This window comes from Onthophagus taurus, chromosome 10 (assembly GCF_036711975.1).
Source record: "Onthophagus taurus isolate NC chromosome 10, IU_Otau_3.0, whole genome shotgun sequence".
NCBI classification, from domain to species: Eukaryota; Metazoa; Arthropoda; class Insecta; order Coleoptera; family Scarabaeidae; genus Onthophagus; species Onthophagus taurus.
In genome coordinates this window covers 7,610,251-7,631,035 of record NC_091975.1, presented here as the reverse complement: position 1 = coordinate 7,631,035, position 20,785 = coordinate 7,610,251, and the positions used below count along the sequence as shown (strand labels likewise).

The 20,785-nt window shown below is 33.5% G+C and overlaps 1 protein-coding gene across 10 annotated transcripts in view; it reads left to right on the top strand.

Annotated features, from left to right (window-relative positions):
• Nucleotides 1–20,469, top strand: part of LOC111419112 (homeotic protein antennapedia) — a 166,756-nt gene extending 146,287 nt beyond the window's left edge. For 9 of the 10 annotated variants that reach the window (XM_023051873.2, XM_071199181.1, XM_023051876.2 and 6 more), the window contains 2 exons: nucleotides 12,376–13,426; nucleotides 19,805–20,469. In XM_023051873.2, coding sequence (XP_022907641.1) covers nucleotides 12,679–13,426; nucleotides 19,805–20,055 — 999 coding nt within the window. In that variant the 5' untranslated portion in view covers nucleotides 12,376–12,678 and the 3' untranslated portion in view covers nucleotides 20,056–20,469. Of the gene's footprint in view, nucleotides 1–2,194; nucleotides 2,286–12,375; nucleotides 13,427–19,804 lie in introns of those variants that run through there. The other variant, XM_071199182.1, reaches the window with a different exon arrangement.
• The last annotated feature ends 316 nt before the right edge of the window (nucleotides 20,470–20,785 follow it).

The window sequence follows — 20,785 nt, the reverse complement described above, 5'->3', positions numbered from 1 at the left end:
GGAATGGAACTGATTATGGATCATATTATTTTGAATCATTATCAACAATTTTCCTGCTTAACATTTCTCTCTATCGAGTTTAGTTTTTGATTCATGATGCGTTTTCATACTAAAAGCCATCTATTTTGACATTTTCGAAGTTTTTTACTTTATCGTTGAAAAAATATTGAACATGGAATGGAACTGATTATGGATCATATTATTTTGAATCATTATCAACAATTTTCCTGCTTAACATTTCTCTCTATCGAGTTTACTTTTTGATTCATGATGCGTTTTCATACTAAAAACCATTTATTTTGACATTTTCGAAGTTTTTTACTTTACCGTTCAAAAAATATTGAACATGGAATGGAACTGATTATGGATCATATTATTTTGAATCATTATCAACAATTTTCCTGCTTAACATTTCTCTCTATCGAGTTTAGTTTTTGATTCATGATGCGTTTTCATACTAAAAACCATCTATTTTGACATTTTAGAAGTTTTTTGCTCTACCGTTCAAAAAATATTGAACATGGAATGGAACTGATTATGGATCATATTATTTTGAATCATTATCAACAATTTTCCTGCTTAACATTTCTCTCTATCGAGTTTAGTTTTTGATTCATGATGCGTTTTCATACTAAAAATCATCTATTTTGACATTTTCGAAGTTTTTTACTTTATCATTCAAAAAATATTGAACATGGAATGGAACTGATTATGGACCATATTATTTTGAATCATTATCAACAATTTTCCTGCTTAACATTTTTCTCTATCGGCTTTAATTTTTAATTCAGGCCTCCTTTTTATGTCAAAAACCATCTATTTAAGCATTTTGAAAATATTCGCTTAATATTTAGCAAATTATGACAATTAAGCTGGTATTAATTAGCAATTATATTATTCCTTAGTTCATAATGAACGTTTTTAATATATAACTTTTTGCTCCATCGCTTTTAATTCGTCAATTGTGATGTTTTTGTTAAGTGAAAACTATTTATTTGGACATTTCGGAGTTTTTTCCTTAATTTATGCAAAATGCTCAAAGCTGGACAGAAAATGTTAATGGATTATGTTGTTTTGAACAATTATCAACAAATTTCATCCATGGTGTTTTTCTTTATCTGCTTTATTTACTAAAATACCCTCCTTTGAAAGCAGTTTTGGTTTTAATTAACGAAAAAGTTGTTTAATTGGGAATAAATTTTTAGTGAGTTTGAAAAAAAATCTCAAAATCGAAGGTTGACTAGAAAATTGATTAAAACAACTTTTGAAACACCTTGTATAAAAAAGTAAAAATGTCAACCGGTTAAATTCATTTCACTACATATATTTTTTTCAATCAACGCCATTTATACATCGATTAACACACTCTGAATCACTCAAAATTAAAATATGCCACTTGAGACGCTTGAATATAAACATATTGGCACAAAAACAACATTGTACCATAATGATAAATGTCAAGATTATGTATATCAGCACTCAAGTCAGAAATGGAGCGTTATAAAACTCGGTTTCGGGACGAAACTTAAAACATGTACACGCGATTTGACGATAAATCATTTTTTAGATCATTCCGGAAATTGTATTGTAAGTCATTAAATCGATGAGAAATAAAAAAGTAAATAAACAAAAATTCTCCCGCTTGGATTATAATTTCTATTTTTATGACCCGTTAAAATATGTATTTATAAACGTCTCCTCTCGGTCGAAAGAGTCCATTGAAAAATGGGAGGCACTCGCGCGATTTCAGCGATGGTTGTAAACGTCCTCTATAAACGCATTCTACATCAATTTGCTCGCCTTTATTTATGTCCCAGTCATTTGCGTTACGGTAAACGCCTGTTTTAACTGGACCTCCAACAAACCAAAATTTTTTCATAAATTAAAAATAAAAAGTTTCTTAAAAACCACCCTTAATCTAAAAATTGTGTAACAAGTTTAGTTGTTGAAATGTTTTGTTATTTTTCATGTTTCAGTTTTTTTATGGTTCATTTTTTTTTCTTTCAGTTTGTTTCAGCCATTTTGATGAATGGCAGCCATCATTGCTCCGCGAACGGTCGCTTTAGGGGTTAACTCCACCCTGCTTTCAATCACATGAAATTGTGAGCACACCCCGGCTCCTCCCAAATGCGATGGTCCCCCAGACGACGACAGCGCCACCTCGTGCTGCCATCTCTCCTTTATTTGTAGCGTTTCTTGACCTCGATATCCCTACTGGTGCCTGTTGAACTTGACCGAGTCTCGTTGAATAGTTTATCACTTTACTCATAGAGGGATCTGTGGAGGTTTGGCTTTTTTTTGAAACTTTTCATTACCTTAATAGAAAATAATTAATTAATAATAACCCCTTAAAATAAATTTAAAAAAGGGATGATTTTAATAAAATTTGGTTGGAAAATTGAATGAAAAGATTAAAATGATTTGTTTAAACTGTGATGGTAGAACGAGTTGTAACCGCGTTCGGAGATAATGTAATTCAATTAAAAACGGTTTCGAAACGGCACAGTGGCGGTGGCGGGGATTTTGGACGCGGTGTATTACCTCCGGTGACGTTAATATGTTAATAGGTAATTAATGGGGGGTAATTAATAATTAAAATTGACAGTAAATTGCAGTTTAGCGTCGCTATTGTATCGATTGTTGAAATATTACGTTTCTAGTGGCGGAGATAATAATTTTCATCGGCGCCAGGGCATAAATTTCGCTTCCACGCGGAATACGGTGGCGGTCGGCGGCGGCGGTTTTTCGGTTTCGCACGCTATTTACGACCGATCTAGTAGGCGTGAAAATTAAATCGCCCCCATCCATCAAGAGTCGCTTGATTAATTTTTCGATTATGTCAACGCCGACCAGCTCCGACACCAGCATCGCGGACACGCGGGGGCGGTTTAATCGAATTTTCATGGATTCATGCCAACATTCTCTATCTTTACATTATCTTTTGTAAACGTTTTAGAAATTTACTTTGAAATTATATCAAAACTTCTCAAAAATCGTTCACTTTTCAAATGTGATCTAATTAATTCTATCAAATTTAAAATATTAACCGATTTCGATCTATTATCATCATCTTCAGGCTCCTCAAAATACGTATTAATAACCTATTACTTAGTACTCCACCATTCACAGGAATTAGTATCTCTTGTAGGTGTTGGACACTGTAGATAACAATCAAATTCAACCCCAATAAGACTTTCTTCATTCAATACAACTTTATTTATATCAGGTTTGTCATTAGCAACCTCACTGTTGCATTCATTACTAACAGAACTGTCTCTGTTATTACTTTCGATTATTAATTAAAGTATCCTCTTTTTAATGTTTTGAAAAATTACTTTTAGTTCTTGAGAAATAAATTTTTGAAATGATCGACAATTTTTTCGAATTTTTCAATTTTCACCGATTAAGTTTTAAAAATTTGTATTAAATCCATTTCTTGGAATATGAGTATGAAAATCTCCCAAAGTGTTAATAAAAGTGTCCTCTTTCCAATGAACCAACCCGTTTTGAAAAATAACTTTTAGTTTTTGAGAAAACAATGTTTGAAGTTTTGATAAAATTTTCGATGTTGCAATTTTCATCGATAATTTTCAAAATTTGCCATAAAATTCATTTCTTGAAGGATCCTTGTGGAAATATCACCAAGTATGAATTAAAGTATCCTCTTTTTAATGCAACAAGCCGTTTTGAAAAATCACTTTTTGTTCTTGAGAAATAACTTTTTGAAATGATCGACAATTTTTTCGAATTTTTCAATTTTCACCGATTAAGATTTAAAAATTCGTATTAAATCCACTTCTTGGAATATGAGTATGAAACTTTCCCAAAGTGTTAATAAAAGTATCCTCTTTCCAATGAACCAACCCGTTTTGAAAAATAACTTTTAGTTTTTGAGAAAACAATGTTTGAAGTTTTGAAAAAATTTTCGATGTTGCAATTTTCATTGATAACTTTCAAAATTCGCTATAAAATTCATTTCTTGAAGAATCCTTGTGGAAATATCACCAACTATGAATTAAAGTATCCTCTTTTTAATGCAACAAGCCGTTTTGAAAAATCACTTTTAGTTCTTGAGAAATAACTTTTTGAAATGATCGACAATTTTTTCGAATTTTTCAATTTTCACCGATTAAGATTTAAAAATTCGTATTAAATCCAATTCTTGGAATATGAATATGAAAATTTCCCAAAGTGTTAATAAAAGTGTCCTCTTTCCAATGAACCAACCCGTTTTGAAAAATAACTTTTAGTTTTCGAGAAAACAATGTTTTAAGTTTTGATAAAATTTTCGATGTTGCAATTTTCATCGATAATTTTCAAAATTTGCCATAAAATTAATTTCTTGAAGGATCCTTGTGGAAATATCACTAAGTATAAATTAAAGTATCCTCTTTTTAATGCAAAAAGCCGTTTTCAAAAATCACTTTTAGTTCTTGAGAAATAAATTTTTGAAATAAGCGATAATTGTTTCAATTTTCACCAATTAAGTTTTAAAAATTCGTATTAAATCCACTTCTTGGAATATGAGTATGAAAATTTCCCAAAGTGTTAATAAAAGTGTCCTCTTTCTAATGAACCAACCCGTTTTGAAAAATAACTTTTAGTTTTTGAGAAAACAATGTTTGAAGTTTTGATGCAATTTTCATAGATAACTTACTAATTATTAATTAAAGTATCCTCTTTTTAGTGTTGCTTCGTTAGTTAAATCAGCATCAAAAAAGTTCATTTTGTATCTTGGATCCAAATAATCTTATCAGCTTTCTAATTAATTTCATTTTTATTTAAATATCGCAATAATTGGACATTCCTCTTGAAAGAGGAAGTCCAAATAGAACTCCTGTAGTAACTGAGGTGAGCTCATTCTTCTTCTTGAGACTGTTGAGCCAGAGTACCGCTTGGTGATTGTTTTTGAGATATAGGGGATTCTTTATACCCTTTTTTTTGAATTTCCACGAATTAGACCTTTACAAGATATGGTGATGACGTTATTGGAGTGTGATACTAGTAGGTGTTATCTGGTAACACAGATAATCGAGAAAGTCAGCACCAAATACTATTGTGACTCTTTTTTGCTATGGCTTATCATCAGCAAGGTGGCATATCTACATTATCTACATTCTATAGACCATTTTAGTGGCCCATGGTGAGCCAACATTACAGATATATCCAAACGTAGTTGAAGACGTTCTAAGTCTTGGTGCAGCTAGTCTAGGTATTGAGATGTAGATACAAAAACCTGGGTAATCATTTGCTGAAAGGTATGAGAATGTTTTCCAAATTAAACAACATCGCACAGAGTTGTCGTGATTCCATAGGAGGCTTCAGATTCCTTGGAACCATTTCCAAATTGAAATTACTCCAACATTTTCAGGGTAAGCAACATTTTTCGCTGAAAAATCTCTTGATACAGGTTATAAGGTTGATTCTTAGTCCATGAACGCCAAAATTGTTTTCTGTATATTCCAATTGAAACTATACTCGCAAGAGTTGCTTAATCTGCGTTTTCTAACAGATTTTTATGTATATGTTACCGTCAATCTGTATAATTCAGGTGCTCTATACAATGCCTAGGTAATGTATAAAATACCTGGGGTGTCTAGGCAATGTATGAAATATTATGAAGATTATTGTCCCTTAGATACTTTACCTAGGTAATGTATATAATTCTTAGGGATTACATACAGTACCTGTTGGTCGACCGGCAATGTCTAAAATAAATAGATTTTGGTCTGTATTTATCAATTTTTACCCATAATAAACTTTTTTATAATCTATAAGTTATTGTACAAAATCAAGTAATAAGTATTAAAAACTTAAGATTCTGTAAAAACAAGACAGACATTATTTTTACATGAGGAACTATTGTGACATTTTGAAGTACATAAAATCTTAGTATTGCGATATGAACACTTTTTAGTATCACAGTGTTTTTTGCAAGTACGTTTAATAAATCCCTGACATGTCCCCGTAGATTGCAGGTTCGTTATTTTTTCAGTAGTTCTTGACGACAAAGTGTAAACTGCTGTCTTAAATACAAATTCTTCATAACACCTTGCTTTGTTCCTATTTTATAAAGTTCGTCATTTCTTGTAAGACTACAGCTAGTATATTGCGAACATCACCACAACTTCTGTCGACTTCCGGAACACAGATTTTTACAGTGGTACCCAATGGCATATGAGGACATTTTTTCCAGAAGTGTTAAGCATTTTCTGAGCTTGCTCTGTTAAATTATCATTGGAACTACAGCTAAAGCGTTTTTTAAGCGTAATGGGCAAACAACTTTAGAAGACCATAGTCTTCTGACATATCTTTCTCCTTCCCTGTTCTCGTCTTTTACACACATTGCCGGCTTCGCATTCGGTATTTTATAGAATACCTAGCCAAAGTATAAAATTAATAATATTTCATATATTACCTAAACGTTTTAGGTATTCTATAAGTTGCCTAGGTATTGTATAGAATACCGGATTATACAGATTGCCGGTAACATATATAAAAGTTACTGAAGTAGACGTGATAAACGGTCTGAAAGGAGCTAATTAAAGTAAGAATTATTAATAACCCAATAATATATATGACAAAGTTGTTAGTAACAAAAATGTTTCAATTAAATCACAAATTGATTTATTTTCGTTTATTTATTTTAGAAACGAAACTTCGTTCGAAGCGAACCTATGAATGAAAGTAGAAAGTACTATCGAACTTTTTTACCACCACCTTTAACTTTGAAAGTTTCGAAAGAAAAGTTTCTACTTTATCGGCATTTTTAAAGATATCTTCTTCGCCATCTAAATTTCGATTTTTTCTTTACTCATTTTTTTTTTTTGGTTGAAATTCTTTTTCTTATTTTATTTTTAAACGGTCCTCGTTCCATTTATTTTTAAAATGCAAAATCGATTTCGTCGACGTTACCACACCGCACCGGACTCTCTCCGTTGCGCCGGAAACCGGAAACCGGAGTCGAAAAAAAAGGCCTCGTCTATCGGACTCACTCCCGGGCTACAAACGTTACGGCTACAGTTGATACTGGCCGGTGATTTATGGCGGTGCGGATATCATCGGTCGGGACCATTGAAAAGGCAATTGAAATCGCCTGGCATAATCGGTCATGATGAAAACAATTCATCAATGCCGTCCTACGAGGGACGAAAGGGGGGGTGGGAACGTGAATTTCCCTTCAATATCGATTCAATGCGCTAAATTTCCTATTTAAAGGGAAAATTTCTTTGTGTGGAGAATTTTTGAATGACTAAAAAAAAATGTTAAGGATATTTTAGCTATTATAAAAGAGATGGCGCTTTAAAATTTTTTACAAAAATAATTTGTGGCTATAAAATTAAAAGTTTTAATTAATTTCGTTAAAAAACTGAAAACTAACTATAAATTGTAATGTATATCATGGTTTTGAGTTTTAGGGGGTTTTGTGCAACTGCGGAAAGGGGGTTAAAGCGTGAACGGGGGGATGGCTCTAACCTGTCCCCCGCTTAACGCCAATTAATATTCACAAGCGTTGTATTGTTCCCCGGTCCCGTGATGCCATAATAGGATCGCGGGTCCCGAGCGACGAAGGGTCGCCATAAATTATTCACGGAGTTGTCGCCGCCGAGGTCATATTAAAAAACGAGATGGCGACGGGGGTTCCCACCCCCGCATCGTCGACCATCCCCCTTCACCCACTGTTTGCTCCTGGGGATACGAATCCCATTGAGGGACAAAGGGGGGAGGGATCACGTAATTTAATTACAGGGTTTCCTTTAATCAATTCTCGTTTAAGACTTATTTTAAATTATTTATATATATATATATTCTAGAACTTACTAGACTTAGAACTAGAGGGCTTATTTTTTAGCTTAAGATGGCTAAACCCTAATATTTCTAGTTCTAGTGTTAGTTTTAGTGCTAGTATTAGTTCTAGTTATAGTTGTTATTACTATACAATACAATATGATATGGTTACATTTGGGAATCTGAGCATACCACAAAAAAACTTTTAGAATAAAAGTTGTAGCAAATTTTATTCTTAACAATATTGCTCTTTTATACTTTTGCTCTCAGACGCATAGATATCAAAAAAAATACGAAAATATGATAATTTGACGAATTTGTTGTTTTTTCGAGTCGTTGGTTACATTGAGGAATCTAAACATATCACAAAAATCGAATTGTATGTTAATGTCCATTCAAATCAACTCATAAAGGTACTAAAATTCAAAAATTATTATCTCAACCATTAAAGATTAAAAATAATTACTAAAATTAATGAAATGCCTAAAAGCTGGGTAAAATTGGATAAGGAAATAAGCGTTTGAATAAAACTGGAAAACAGACAAAGAAATAAAAAAGGATAGGATTAGCCTCGGGGAACCCAATATCTGCGACATCTAAATGAGGCTGATTATAGAAGTCCTCGGTATATTGGGGAATGGATTAGAAAGGGATTTATAAATCGGATTGTTAGAGTAGCAGACCTGACCGTTCAAACATTCTACCTTATTTATGTTATGTTTAAATCTATCAATTTCGTAATTCTGAAGCAATTTAACGTTTTTATCTATGTAGAATTTATGGTTATATGTTGAGATGTGTATACCAAAGTTAGATTCTTCTCTTTGATTATGTTCTCTAATCCTGGTTTTCAAAAACCAGGATTAGTTAAACCAGTAAAAGTTGAATATTAATCCTTGGAATTTATATCACAAAAAAGCTTTTAGAACAAAAGTTATAGTAAATTTCAATCTTAACAATATCATTCTCTTGTACTTTTACTCTTAGACGCATAGATATTAAGAGAAATACGAAAATATGATAATTTGACGAATTTGTTTTTTATTCGAGTTATTGATGGTTACATTAGGGAATCTCAGCATATCACAAAAGAACTTTTAGAATAAAAGTTATAGCAAATTTCATTCTTAACAATATCATTCTCTTACACTTTTGCTCTCAGACGCATAGATATTAAGAGAAATACGAAAATATGATAATTTGACGAATTTGTTGTTTTTTCGGGTTGATGGTTACATTACGAAATCTGAGTATATCACAAAAAAACTTTTAGAACAAAAGTAGTAGCAAATTTTATTCTTAACAATATTGCTCTTTTACACTTTTGCTCTCAGATGTATAGATATCTAGAAAATTACGAAAATATGATAATTTGACGAAATTCTTGTTTTTTCGAGTTGTTGATGGTTACATTTGGGAATCTAAGCATATCACAAAAAAACTTTTAGAATAAAAGTTGTAGCAAATTTCATTTTTAACAATATCATTCTCTTATACTTTTGCTCTCAGACGCATAGATATTAAGAGAAATACGAAAATATGATAATTTGATGAATTTGTTGTTTTTTCGGATTGATGGTTATATTGGGGAATCTGAACATATCACAAAAAAACTTTTAGAACAAAAGTAGTAGCAAATTTTACTCTTAACAATATTGCTCTTTTATACTTTTGCTCTCAGATGCATATATATCAAGAAAAATACGAAAATATGGTAATTTGACGATTTTTTTGTTTTTTCGAGTTGATGGTTTCATTTGGAAATCTGAGCATATCACAAAAAAACTTTTAGGATAAAAGTTGTAGCAAATTTCATTCTTAACAATATCATTCTCTTACACCTTTGCTCTCAGATGCATAGATATTAAGAGAAATACGAAAATATGATAATTTGACAAATTTGTTGTCTTTTTGGGTTGATGGTTACATTTGGGAACCTGAGCATATCACAAAAAAACTTTTAGAACAAAAGTTGAAGCAAATTTCATTCTTAGCAATATCATTCTCTTACACTTTTGCTCTCAGACGCATAGATATCAAGAGAAATAAGAAAATATGATAATTTGACGAATTTATTGTTTTTTCGGGTTAATGGTTTAATTTTGGAATCTGAGCATATCACAAAAAAACTTTTAGGATAAAAGTTGTAGCAAATTTCATTCTTAACAATATCATTCTCTTACACCTTTGCTCTCAGACGCATAGATATTAAGAGAAATACGAAAATATGATAATTTGACGAATTTGTTGTCTTTTTGGGTTGATGGTTACATTTGGGAACCTGAGCATATCACAAAAAAACTTTTAGAACAAAAGTTGTAGCAAATTTCATTCTTAACAATATCATTCTTTTATACTTTTGCTCTCAGACGCATAGATATCAAGATAAATACGAAAATATGATAATTTGACGAATTTGTTGTTTTTTCGGGTTAATGGTTTAATTTGGGAATCTGAGCATATCACAAAAAAACTTTTGGAATAAAAGTTGTAGCAAATTTCATTCTTAACAATATCATTCTCTTACATTTTTGCTCTCAGACGCATAGATATTAAGAGAAATACGAAAATATGATAATTTGACGAATTTGTTGTCTTTTTGGGTTGATGGTTACATTTGGGAACCTGAGCATATCACAAAAAAACTTTTAGAACAAAAGTTGTAGCAAATTTCATTCTTAGCAATATCATTCTCTTACACTTTTGCTCTCAGACGCATAGATATCAAGAGAAATAAGAAAATATGATAATTTGACGAATTTATTGTTTTTTCGGGTTAATGGTTTAATTTTGGAATCTGAGCATATCACAAAAAAACTTTTAGAATAAAAGTTATAGCAAATTTTATTCTTAACAATATTACTCTTTTACACTTTTACTCTCAGACGCATAGATATCGAGAAAAATACGAAAATATGAAAATTTGTTTTCTCAAGTTGTTTATTAGATTGTTGTATGTTTTTGTTGTACTAAAAGTAGAACTAACACTGGACCTAGAACTGGATAGATTAGGTAAAAATATGAAATTAAAGAAATCAAATTTAAAGATGATGTATATTATTTAATTTTCAAATCGGTGCTACACTTGTATCGGTTTAATCAATAAATTTAGATGAGTAGCAAAAAAAATGACATTTTTTTAATAATGAAATAAAGATATTAACATAATACATAATAATATAAAGATGAACCTGGAGAAAAATATCGCTAAGTAGATAGATTAGGGTTGAATGTGTCTAGTTCTACATCTAGTGTTAGTTCTAGTTTTAATTGTTATTCAGCGCTGACGTCACGAACGTTCCCGGGATGTAACACTCCTCTTAGATTCTACCATCTATGTATATTATATATATATATATATTGGTTTTTTAAATATTTTTATAAGTTTATTTTAAATAATCCATCATAATAATGATGATGATGATGATCTAAAGGCCGACGATTCCTGAAAATGTTATTTCAGAAGGTTATTTCCGTCGGCCGCCCTCCGTAATAGAAAATCGTGGACGTTTACTAATTGCGTTATGGTCGCCGGGACGACACGTTATTTATCTGGGGACGTGAGAAGTTCCGCACACATGCAATTCGTTAAAGGAAGAAGTAGTACTGCGAGAGAGACAAGGGGGAAACGTTTTCCCCACCGTCTCCATGCCAGCCAAGTAGTCGCCTTTGCTTTTTCGCGGTCTACGATTTCTTTTTTGAATTTTTTTTTGGAGTCGCGCAATGTTTTGATGTTGAGGTTGACTTTTTTCGACTGGTGAGAGAAACCCCGGGATCTCGCTAACGTGGATTTATGGGAAAGCCCCAACGGCCCCCGCAACTCCGCGGGGGAACTCCTTTCGAAAACGACTGGGACAACGGTTTACACTCCACTTACCAGTAAACATTCAATTCTTCATTCTTACTGAAAATTTTTGTTATTATTATTTTGATAATTTATTTTAAATCGATCTTGAGTGCAAATTATTATCTCAACAACTTAAAAAATCATAATCATCCGATGAAAGAGACCACCGGTTTTCTAAAAACCACTTCAAAAATACATCACGTCCTTGTTTTCGGTCTTTCATTTTAGAAGGGAACAAAAAAGTTCCGACCGCATTTCTCGGTTGTGGTTTTAAAAACCCCGAAAAGATTCTCGACTATTTTTAAGAAAAATACTTCTTCGTATCCGTCTCTCGGGCGAATATCCAAGTCTCGAAGAGCGACTTCCACTTTGTCATCTGCCAGATCTGACCGTCAGAAGCGACGGAACCGATTTGTCAGAGGTTTGCTCGCGTCAAATCTATAAGAATTTAATTGGGAAGAAAAAAGCGAAAAGGAAATAAGATAATCGAGATTTAAAATTATATCAAAATTTTATTAGGAGTAATTTTTTTGTGGTTTTAAATTTCAAAAAAAGAAATGGGGGATTTGAAACTAATGAAGGTCAACCACCAGATGCAAACGCATATCTTGTATATATGAAGCGTAGTAACACTAATGAGGCTCCTCTCTTACACATGTCACTCAGTGGCGTCACCACCAATGAGAAGAACTTTAAAGATTTCTGCCAAAAATCGTTCTGATGTTTCGTCTTTTTTCCAGGGCCATTTCACCGGATCCTTGGATCAGCTTAGAAAGAAGAGGAGCCCGGCCGCAGTTACCTTCTTGTTCTTCTTCGAGTGCTCCTTGTACATACGAGAAAAATGATCATCACCACTATAAGTGTTGAAGTGTGAAAGTGACGAGTGCCCGAGGAGAAAAATTAAGTGTTTTCGAGCAAAATTTAAATCTCTAAGTATCTTTTTAGCGAAAAAGTAAATAAATAAATAATAAAGTATCTGTGATCTCAGTTCCAAATACCGTAAAGGAAAAAGTGCGCGAGAATTTCCATTTGCGGCCTTCCAAATGGAAATGAGCTCGTATTTCGCCAACTCTTATATGCCTGATATGCGGAATGGCGGAGTGGTTCCTGCGGAGCACCCGCACCAGCACCAACATTATGGTGCCGCTGTGCAGGTGCCCCACAGTGGCACCGGGGTTCAAGATCCTAATTCCTGCGGCGGCGACCCTTCCGTCGTAGGACTTCGCCAAGGGATACCACCACACCATTACGGGGGCCCACCGGCCGCCGGACAACCACCTCAGGGGATGCCGTACCCACGATTTCCACCGTACGACCGCATGGATATTCGGAACGCAGGATATTACGGAACCCAACAGCCTCAAATGGACGGCAATCAAGGATACAGACCCGATAGTCCTACTAACAATATCCATATGGGTGGCAACGGGGCCCCCAATGGACACCAAACACCCGTAGTCTACGCTAGTTGTAAGTTGCAAGCGGCCGCGGTCACCCAAGGTGGAGTTTTAGGACCGACGGGGAGTCCACCGTTGGACACGTCTCAGGGTATGAATAACCACCATATGGGTCATCACATGCAAGAGCAACAGCACCCACATGTCCAGCAGCAACACCACCAGCAACAACAACACATGATGTATCCTGGCCAACAAGGTAGCAATATGCATCAACAACCGGCCCATCAGCAGGGAAATATGCAACAGGGTCAACAACCCAATCAACAACAACCAAATAGTAATGCGGCAGCGTTACCAAGTCCGCTTTATCCTTGGATGCGAAGTCAGTTTGGTAAGTTATATTATATATATTCAAATCATTTTACCTGCATCCATTGAAATTATTACATAATACCATATAACAGTAGCCGAAAAACTCAAATTCAGGTATAAACGTCAAGATAACAATTACCAATTGTCCTTCTTTGAAAATTCCCCACGTCTTGAAAAGGAGACACAAAAAGTGCTACCTCATTGAGACACCATTCAAAATTGCGCAAGCATTGTTCCTTTTAACAGTTGATTTTGCACAGTTTTCGTTTACCTAAAACGTTTTAATTCCTACCCTATTTTATTTTATTTTTTTCTAATATTTCGTCGAGATGATTTCAATTAAAACTTGGTTCACGGAGACGATGATAGAACGTGACACTTTCCGACGTCAATTAAAGTAATCGTCCTCTTCCCGTCAACCGTGTTTGAGAACGGAGGATGAAAAAAAGCAAGAAAAAAAATTGAAATAATAATAAGGAGATAGCACAACTGAGAAACGACGATGATGAGAAATAATTGAACACAATTTTGAAATTGGTGTCTAATTTTTTTTCTTTCTCTTCGGGTTATTATCTTTAACAATCCTGTAAATTTGTGTGGTGGGTTTAAAGGGTCCAAAGACCATGTAATCCTGGTCGGTTAGTGGAGCTCCCCAAAAGGTACCAGAAGTCGGTACATAACAATGTGCAACCTCAGGCCGATCTCTGTATAGGCAACTTGTTGAGTCCGGACGATTTATGAACGCACGGAGCTGCGAAGCCGCCGCCACCAGCGCCGCTTCGCGTCCAACTACGGAGCCTCAACCACCGCCTCTGGTGCGATACCATTAAATAAGCATTTTGCAGTGATGGATGTGACACGGGCAGATTTGATAGTACCAACCCCTCCCGTTAAATTGTTAACCCTTTTTAAGAACCGATTAACACCTCACTAACAACCCCAATCTTATCTTTTCAATTATTTCATTTAACTTTATTATTACATTTCGTATATATTATTACATCTTAGTCTTTCTGCTTTTATTATTGATCTTTCTATTTAAAATTCCAACCACGAATGGAGTGCCTTTCCTGGCCAAAGTAGGAGTAGGGGCATATAGGGGGCGGTAGAAAAGGGGCGCTGCAACGTCAGTCGTGACGAAGACGAATGGCGGTCTCGAGGAGAACATGCCAAAAAACTAACGCGAGGGCGAAACACGCTTCTACTAACGTCTCTCTTTCTCTATACTCTTCATCGCCCTTCGTCAACCCGGATACCACACACACACATGTACCGACAAAAGAATTGAGAAAATGAAAGCGAGATATCGCGTCAAGCCAAAAAAATAAGCGGCTTAGAAAAAAATGTTGGTTATCAAACATCTTTTCTCGATACATCGGTTAAAACGCAAATTGCGCCGTTGAAAAATCGGTTTTCATGAATAAATTAAAACCGGACGGCGTCAATTAATCAGAGAATTCTCGCAGGACATAGGATTCGCTATCATCCTGTTTTTTTTTCCTTTTTTTTGTTGATTGGAGATGAGAGGCGGATGGATTGGTAGATAAATGTTAAAAGTAACACATTTTTATGATATACAGGAAAGTAATTCATTGTTAACCAATTCTTGCATATCTAACGATATTTAAATTTTAACCGGAGAAGCTCAAAGATTCATAAAAACCATAATTCATAAAATTACCAAAGTATTAAAAACAACTCATTAGCAGAGTAAACGAAGAAAATCGATGAACAATCAGAGACAATCGAAGCTCATGATTTATCGTACTATTATAAGACCAAGAATGTCGACCGGAGATGAAAACAAATCAAGAGACTTTGAAAACCAGTTCTTAATAAGAAGGAACTGTGTATTGGATCATGAATGGTGCAAATGCAGTGTGACACATAAAAGCACAGAAAATAGCATTGCCAGGAACCATCATTTCGAAACCATGCACGGAGACATAGGAGTGTGGAGAATTTGGGAGTGACAAATAGTACTAAGTTCAAAGAAACGATGAAATTGTGTGAAAAATTATTGGTCTAATCTTATTGTTATCATATTAGTGTTGCTGTAACGGTACTATCTAGTCTTTTGTTAGTTATTTGGTCTTTTGACAATATTATCCTTTCTTCTGGTCTTGTTCTAGCAGCATCTAGTCGTCTCTCAGTAGTATCTAGTCTTTTTATAATTTTCTACTAGCAGAATCTAGTCCTTTAACAACGTTATTTAGTCTTGTTCCTGCAGTATGTAGTCTTCTGCCAGCATTAGGTAACCTTTTTAACCCTGGACTAAAACTTGTCGAAATTGTCAAAAGTCGGACTAGAAAGGTTGATGATTATATTGATGATGATTATACTAAACAAATGAAAAATCCTAGAAAAAGAAAGATTTACGCCATTTGTCCCTCCTCTAATTGACGAATGACGAAATCATTCTGTGCATAATGTCATAAAAGTCTGTGTGGTGAGCACAAAATAGAACTTTGCCCCTCTTGCATATACTGTAATTAGATTTTCATGAGGATGTGTTTACTTTTAAGTTAATACATTACTTTACAACATAAAAATATATTTAAATGATTATAGTTACCTTAAGTTGCTTTTTTCTAGCACTTTAGTGATTTTCTGAAGTAAATATTATTAAAAATTTATCGGTTTTTGTTTTTCTTCGAGTTAAATAAACTTCTGCCAGCAGTATTTTGTCTTCTGCCAGCATTAGGCAACCTTTTTAAGTAATATTTAATCTTCTACCAGCTGTATCTAATCCTTTAACAACATTATTTTGTCGTCTTCCAGCAATATCTTGTCTCCTGCCAGCATTAGGTAACCTTTTTATGTAGTATTTAGTCTTCTACCAGCAGTATCTAATCCGTTATTTATATATATATTCTATTATATATTCTAATACTTTATTTAGTCTTCTTGCAGCAGTATCTTGTCTCCTGCCAGCATTAGGTAACCTTTTTAAGTAGTATTTAGTCTTCTACCAGCAGTATCTAATCCTTTAACAACATTATTTTGCCTCCTTCCGGCAGTATCTTGTTTCCTACCAGCATTAGGTAACCTTTTTAAGTAGTGTTTAGTCTTCTACCAGCAGTATCTAATCCGTTATTTACATATATATTCTATTATATACTCTAATACGTTATTTAGTCTTATTCCAGCAGTATCTTGTCTTGTGCCAGCATTAGGTAACCTTTTTAAGTAGTATTTAGTCTTCTACCAGTAGTATCTAATCCTTTAACAACATTATTTTGCCTTCTTCCAGCAGTATCTTGTCTCCTGCCAGCATTAGATGATCTTTTTAAGTAGTGTTCAGTCTTCTACCAGCAGTATCTAATCCGTTATTTATATATATATTCTATTATATTCTCTAATACGTTATTTAGTCTTATTCCAGCAGTATTTTGTCTTGTGCCAGCATTAGGTAACCTTTTAAGTAGTATTTAGTCTTCTACCAGCAGTATATAATCCTTTAACAACATTATTTTGTCTTCTTCCAGCAGTATCTTGTCTCCTGCCAGCATTAGGCAACCTTTTTAAGTAGTATTTAGTCTTCCACTGGCAGTATCTAATCCGTTATTTATATATATATTCTATTATATACTCTAACACGTTATTTAGTCTTATTCCAGCAGTATCTTGTCTTCTGCCAGCATTAGGTAACCTTTTTAAGTAGTATTTAGTCTTCTACCAGTAGTATCTAATCCTTTAACAACATTATTTTGTCTTCTTCCAGCAATATCTTGTCTCCTGCCAGCATTAGGTAACCTTTTTAAGTAGTGTTTAGTCTTCCACTAGCAGTATCTAATCCGTTATTTATATATATATATTCTATTATATACTCTAATACATTATTTAGTCTTATCCCAGCAGTATGTTGTCTCCTGTCAGCATTAGGCAACCTTTTTAAGTAGTATTTAGTCTTCTACTAGCAGTATCTAATCCGTTATTTATATATATATATATTCTATTATATACTTTAATACGTTATTTAGTCTTATTCCAGCAGTATCTTGTCTTCTGCCAGCATTAGGTAACCTTTTTAAGTAGTATTTAGTCTTCTACCAGCAGTATCTAATCCTTTAACAACATTATTTTGTCTTCTTCCAGCAGTATCTTGTTTCCTGCCAGCATTAGGCAACCTTTTTAAGTAGTATTTAGTCTTCCACTAGCAGTATCTAATCCGTTATTTATATATATATTCTATTATATACTCTAATACGTTATTTAGTCTTATTCCAGCAGTATCTTGTCTTCTGCCAGCATTAGGTAACCTTTTTAAGTAGTATTTAGTCTTCTACCAGCAGTATCTAATCCTTTAACAACATTATTTTGCCTCCTTCCGGCAGTATCTTGTTTCCTGCCAGCATTAGGTAACCTTTTTAAGTAGTGTTTAGTCTTCTACCAGCAGTATCTAATCCGTTATTTATATATATATTCTATTATATATTCTAATACGTTATTTAGTCTTCTTCCAGCAGTATCTTGTTTCCTGCCAGCATTAGGCAACCTTTTTAAGTAGTATTTAGTCTTCCACTAGCAGTATATAATCCGTTATTTATATATATATTCTATTATATACTCTAATACGTTATTTAGTCTTATTCCAGCAGTATCTTGTCTTCTGCCAGCATTAGGTAACCTTTTTAAGTAGTATTTAGTCTTCCACTAGCAGTATCTAATCCGTTATTTATATATATATTCTATTATATACTTTAATAAGTTATTTAGTCTTATTCCAGCAGTATCTTGTCTTCTGCCAGTATTAGGTAACCTTTTTAAGTAGTATTTAGTCTTCTACCAGCAGTATCTAATCCTTTCACAACATTATTTTGCCTCCTTCCGGCAGTATCTTGTTTCCTGCCAGCATTAGGTAACCTTTTTAAGTAGTATTTAGTCTTCTACCAGCACTATCTTGTTTCCTGCCAGCATCAGGCAACGTTTTTAAGTAGTATTTAGTCTTCTACTAGCAGTATCTAATCCGTTATTTATATATATATTCTATTATATACTCTAATACGTTATTTAGTCTTATTCCAGCAGTATCTTGTCTTCTGCCAGCATTAGGTAACCTTTTTAAGTAGTATTTAATCTTCTATTAGCAGTATCTAATCCTTTAACAACATTATTTTGTCTTCTTCCAGCAGTATCTAGTTTTCTGCCAGCAGTAGGTAATCTTTTCCAAGCAGTATTTAGTCTTCTACTAGCAGTATATAATCCTTTAACAGCATAATCTAGTGTTTCGGTGTTTTTTTACAAACCCCTTTGATGTACCAACTTTCTAGTATTGCGTTTTTGCTTCCCACTTATTTCTTCTTTATGCCTACTTGCAATAAATGTATTATTAAGCAAAAAACTCCTAAGAGATATTACATGTAATAAACAACCTGTGAATTATATATAAAACCTAAAGACGGATCTGTTTTTGAAATCTTCCGACAAAGAAAAGGAAAACTAAAAAAATACTTTTGGAAAAAGGTCTAAAAAGGTACCCTTAATTAAAGAAGCATCGAACTAATCAGAGCTCATGTCCGTGTAGGTATAAATCAAACTTGGGACGTAGCCGGGTTGAAATAATTACACGTCTTGTCCCGGTCGGTGTAACGTTCATCAGAGGCGCCCCCCGTCCCGGTTCTTCTCTCTTTCTCTTTCCTTCCCGCCCAGCTTCCCCCAAACCCCGTGCTCCCTTCTTTTCGTTCTCTTTCTCGGCGACGATCCTCCATCTTTCCCAAGACTTCACAGTGGATCTAATATCCTTAATTAGATAACCTCCGAGATAAAAGGAAAACGAGGTTTCAATCGAACAAGAATAAAATAAATATGAAAAGACGAGACGTTGTTGTCAGATTTTTGGAGATGGTTCCAAGTGGGTTTTAAATAATGCGATGAGAATTGATATATTAATATATAAATTTGTTTGCAATTACGAATTGTTACTTGGTTCCAATTTATGAATTTTGAATCGTGCCAAGTTGGTCAATTTATTTATATTTCAAATCCACCCACATCATAACAATTCCCACGAGTAACTTTGTTTCCAGATAAAATTAATGTTTACTATAATTTTGATAAAAGCTCTTGGTCATTTCATATTAAAAATTTAAAAGTAATATTTCTTTTTATGGTTATCCATGTATTTAGAAAATTGTTATCCATCCCGAAAATGATCCATTACCGTTAATGTCTTTCGTCTGCCTGGTGGTAAGTTATTTATTATCGACAGGCAGAGAGAGGCCTTACGTGTGTTACGACATATCGCGTGCGGTTGGCCAGACTGAGACGTTTATTTTCCGATTTATATTTAGCCAATCGCACGCGGTAACCGACGAAACTTGCGTCCGATGCCAAATATAAAACCCAACACCATGTTTATTTTATGATTAATAAAAAATTAAATTCTTTTCTGCAGAAAGAAAAAGAGGCAGACAGACGTACACGAGGTATCAAACGCTTGAATTGGAAAAAGAGTTCCACTTCAACAGGTACTTGACCAGGCGAAGAAGAATCGAGATAGCACACGCGCTATGTCTTACAGAAAGACAAATAAAAATTTGGTTTCAAAATAGAAGGATGAAGTGGAAGAAAGAAAATAAAACCAAAGGAGAAGGAGGAAGTGAAGGAGCTGGCGATGATATCAGCCCGCAAGGATCGCCACAGTGAATGTAATCAGAAATAGCACTAACAGCAGCAGGAGTAGGATAAGAAATGATTTTTTTTTTGTGAGAGTGTTGAAGGCGATTGACACACACACACACAAAAGAATAAAAAAATACAAGGAAAACCTATGTACCTAAAGAAATACGTCATAGTCATTTGCATTTATTAAGAAAAAAACTGGCTTTGCTCTGTCCAAAGCTCTTCTCTACGGTATTTAAATGATTTTTTTTCGAAAAGGATTTTTGGTTTCATTTAAATATTGTTTATTTCTTTTTTGGAAGTAAATTAAACAAAATTAACTAAAATTAAAAAAAAAACTAAACGCGACAACCGCAATGACCTCTGAATAATTAATTAAAAATAATTTTTAATTAATTAAATTTTTATTATAATTAATATAACACGTTGTAAAAAGTCTCTTTATTTGTTTTTTTTTTTTTTAAATATTTTTTTTAATATTTTTCTTTAAATATTTTTTTTGTAATAAATTAATTAACGAACTAAAAAGAGAGAAAGGTAAATTATTTATATGTAGATAATTATATATTATTAACTATTATTACGAATCTATTTAAGTAAATCGATATAAAAAGGACAATTGATTAAGAAAAAAGAGAAAAGTGTATTATATCTAGTGGCCAGTGTGAAGTGTGCAATTGTTCTTTTTTTTATTTGTTTCAACACCCAGAGCGAGAGAATACGAGAGAGAATGAAGACAACAGATAGGACTGAT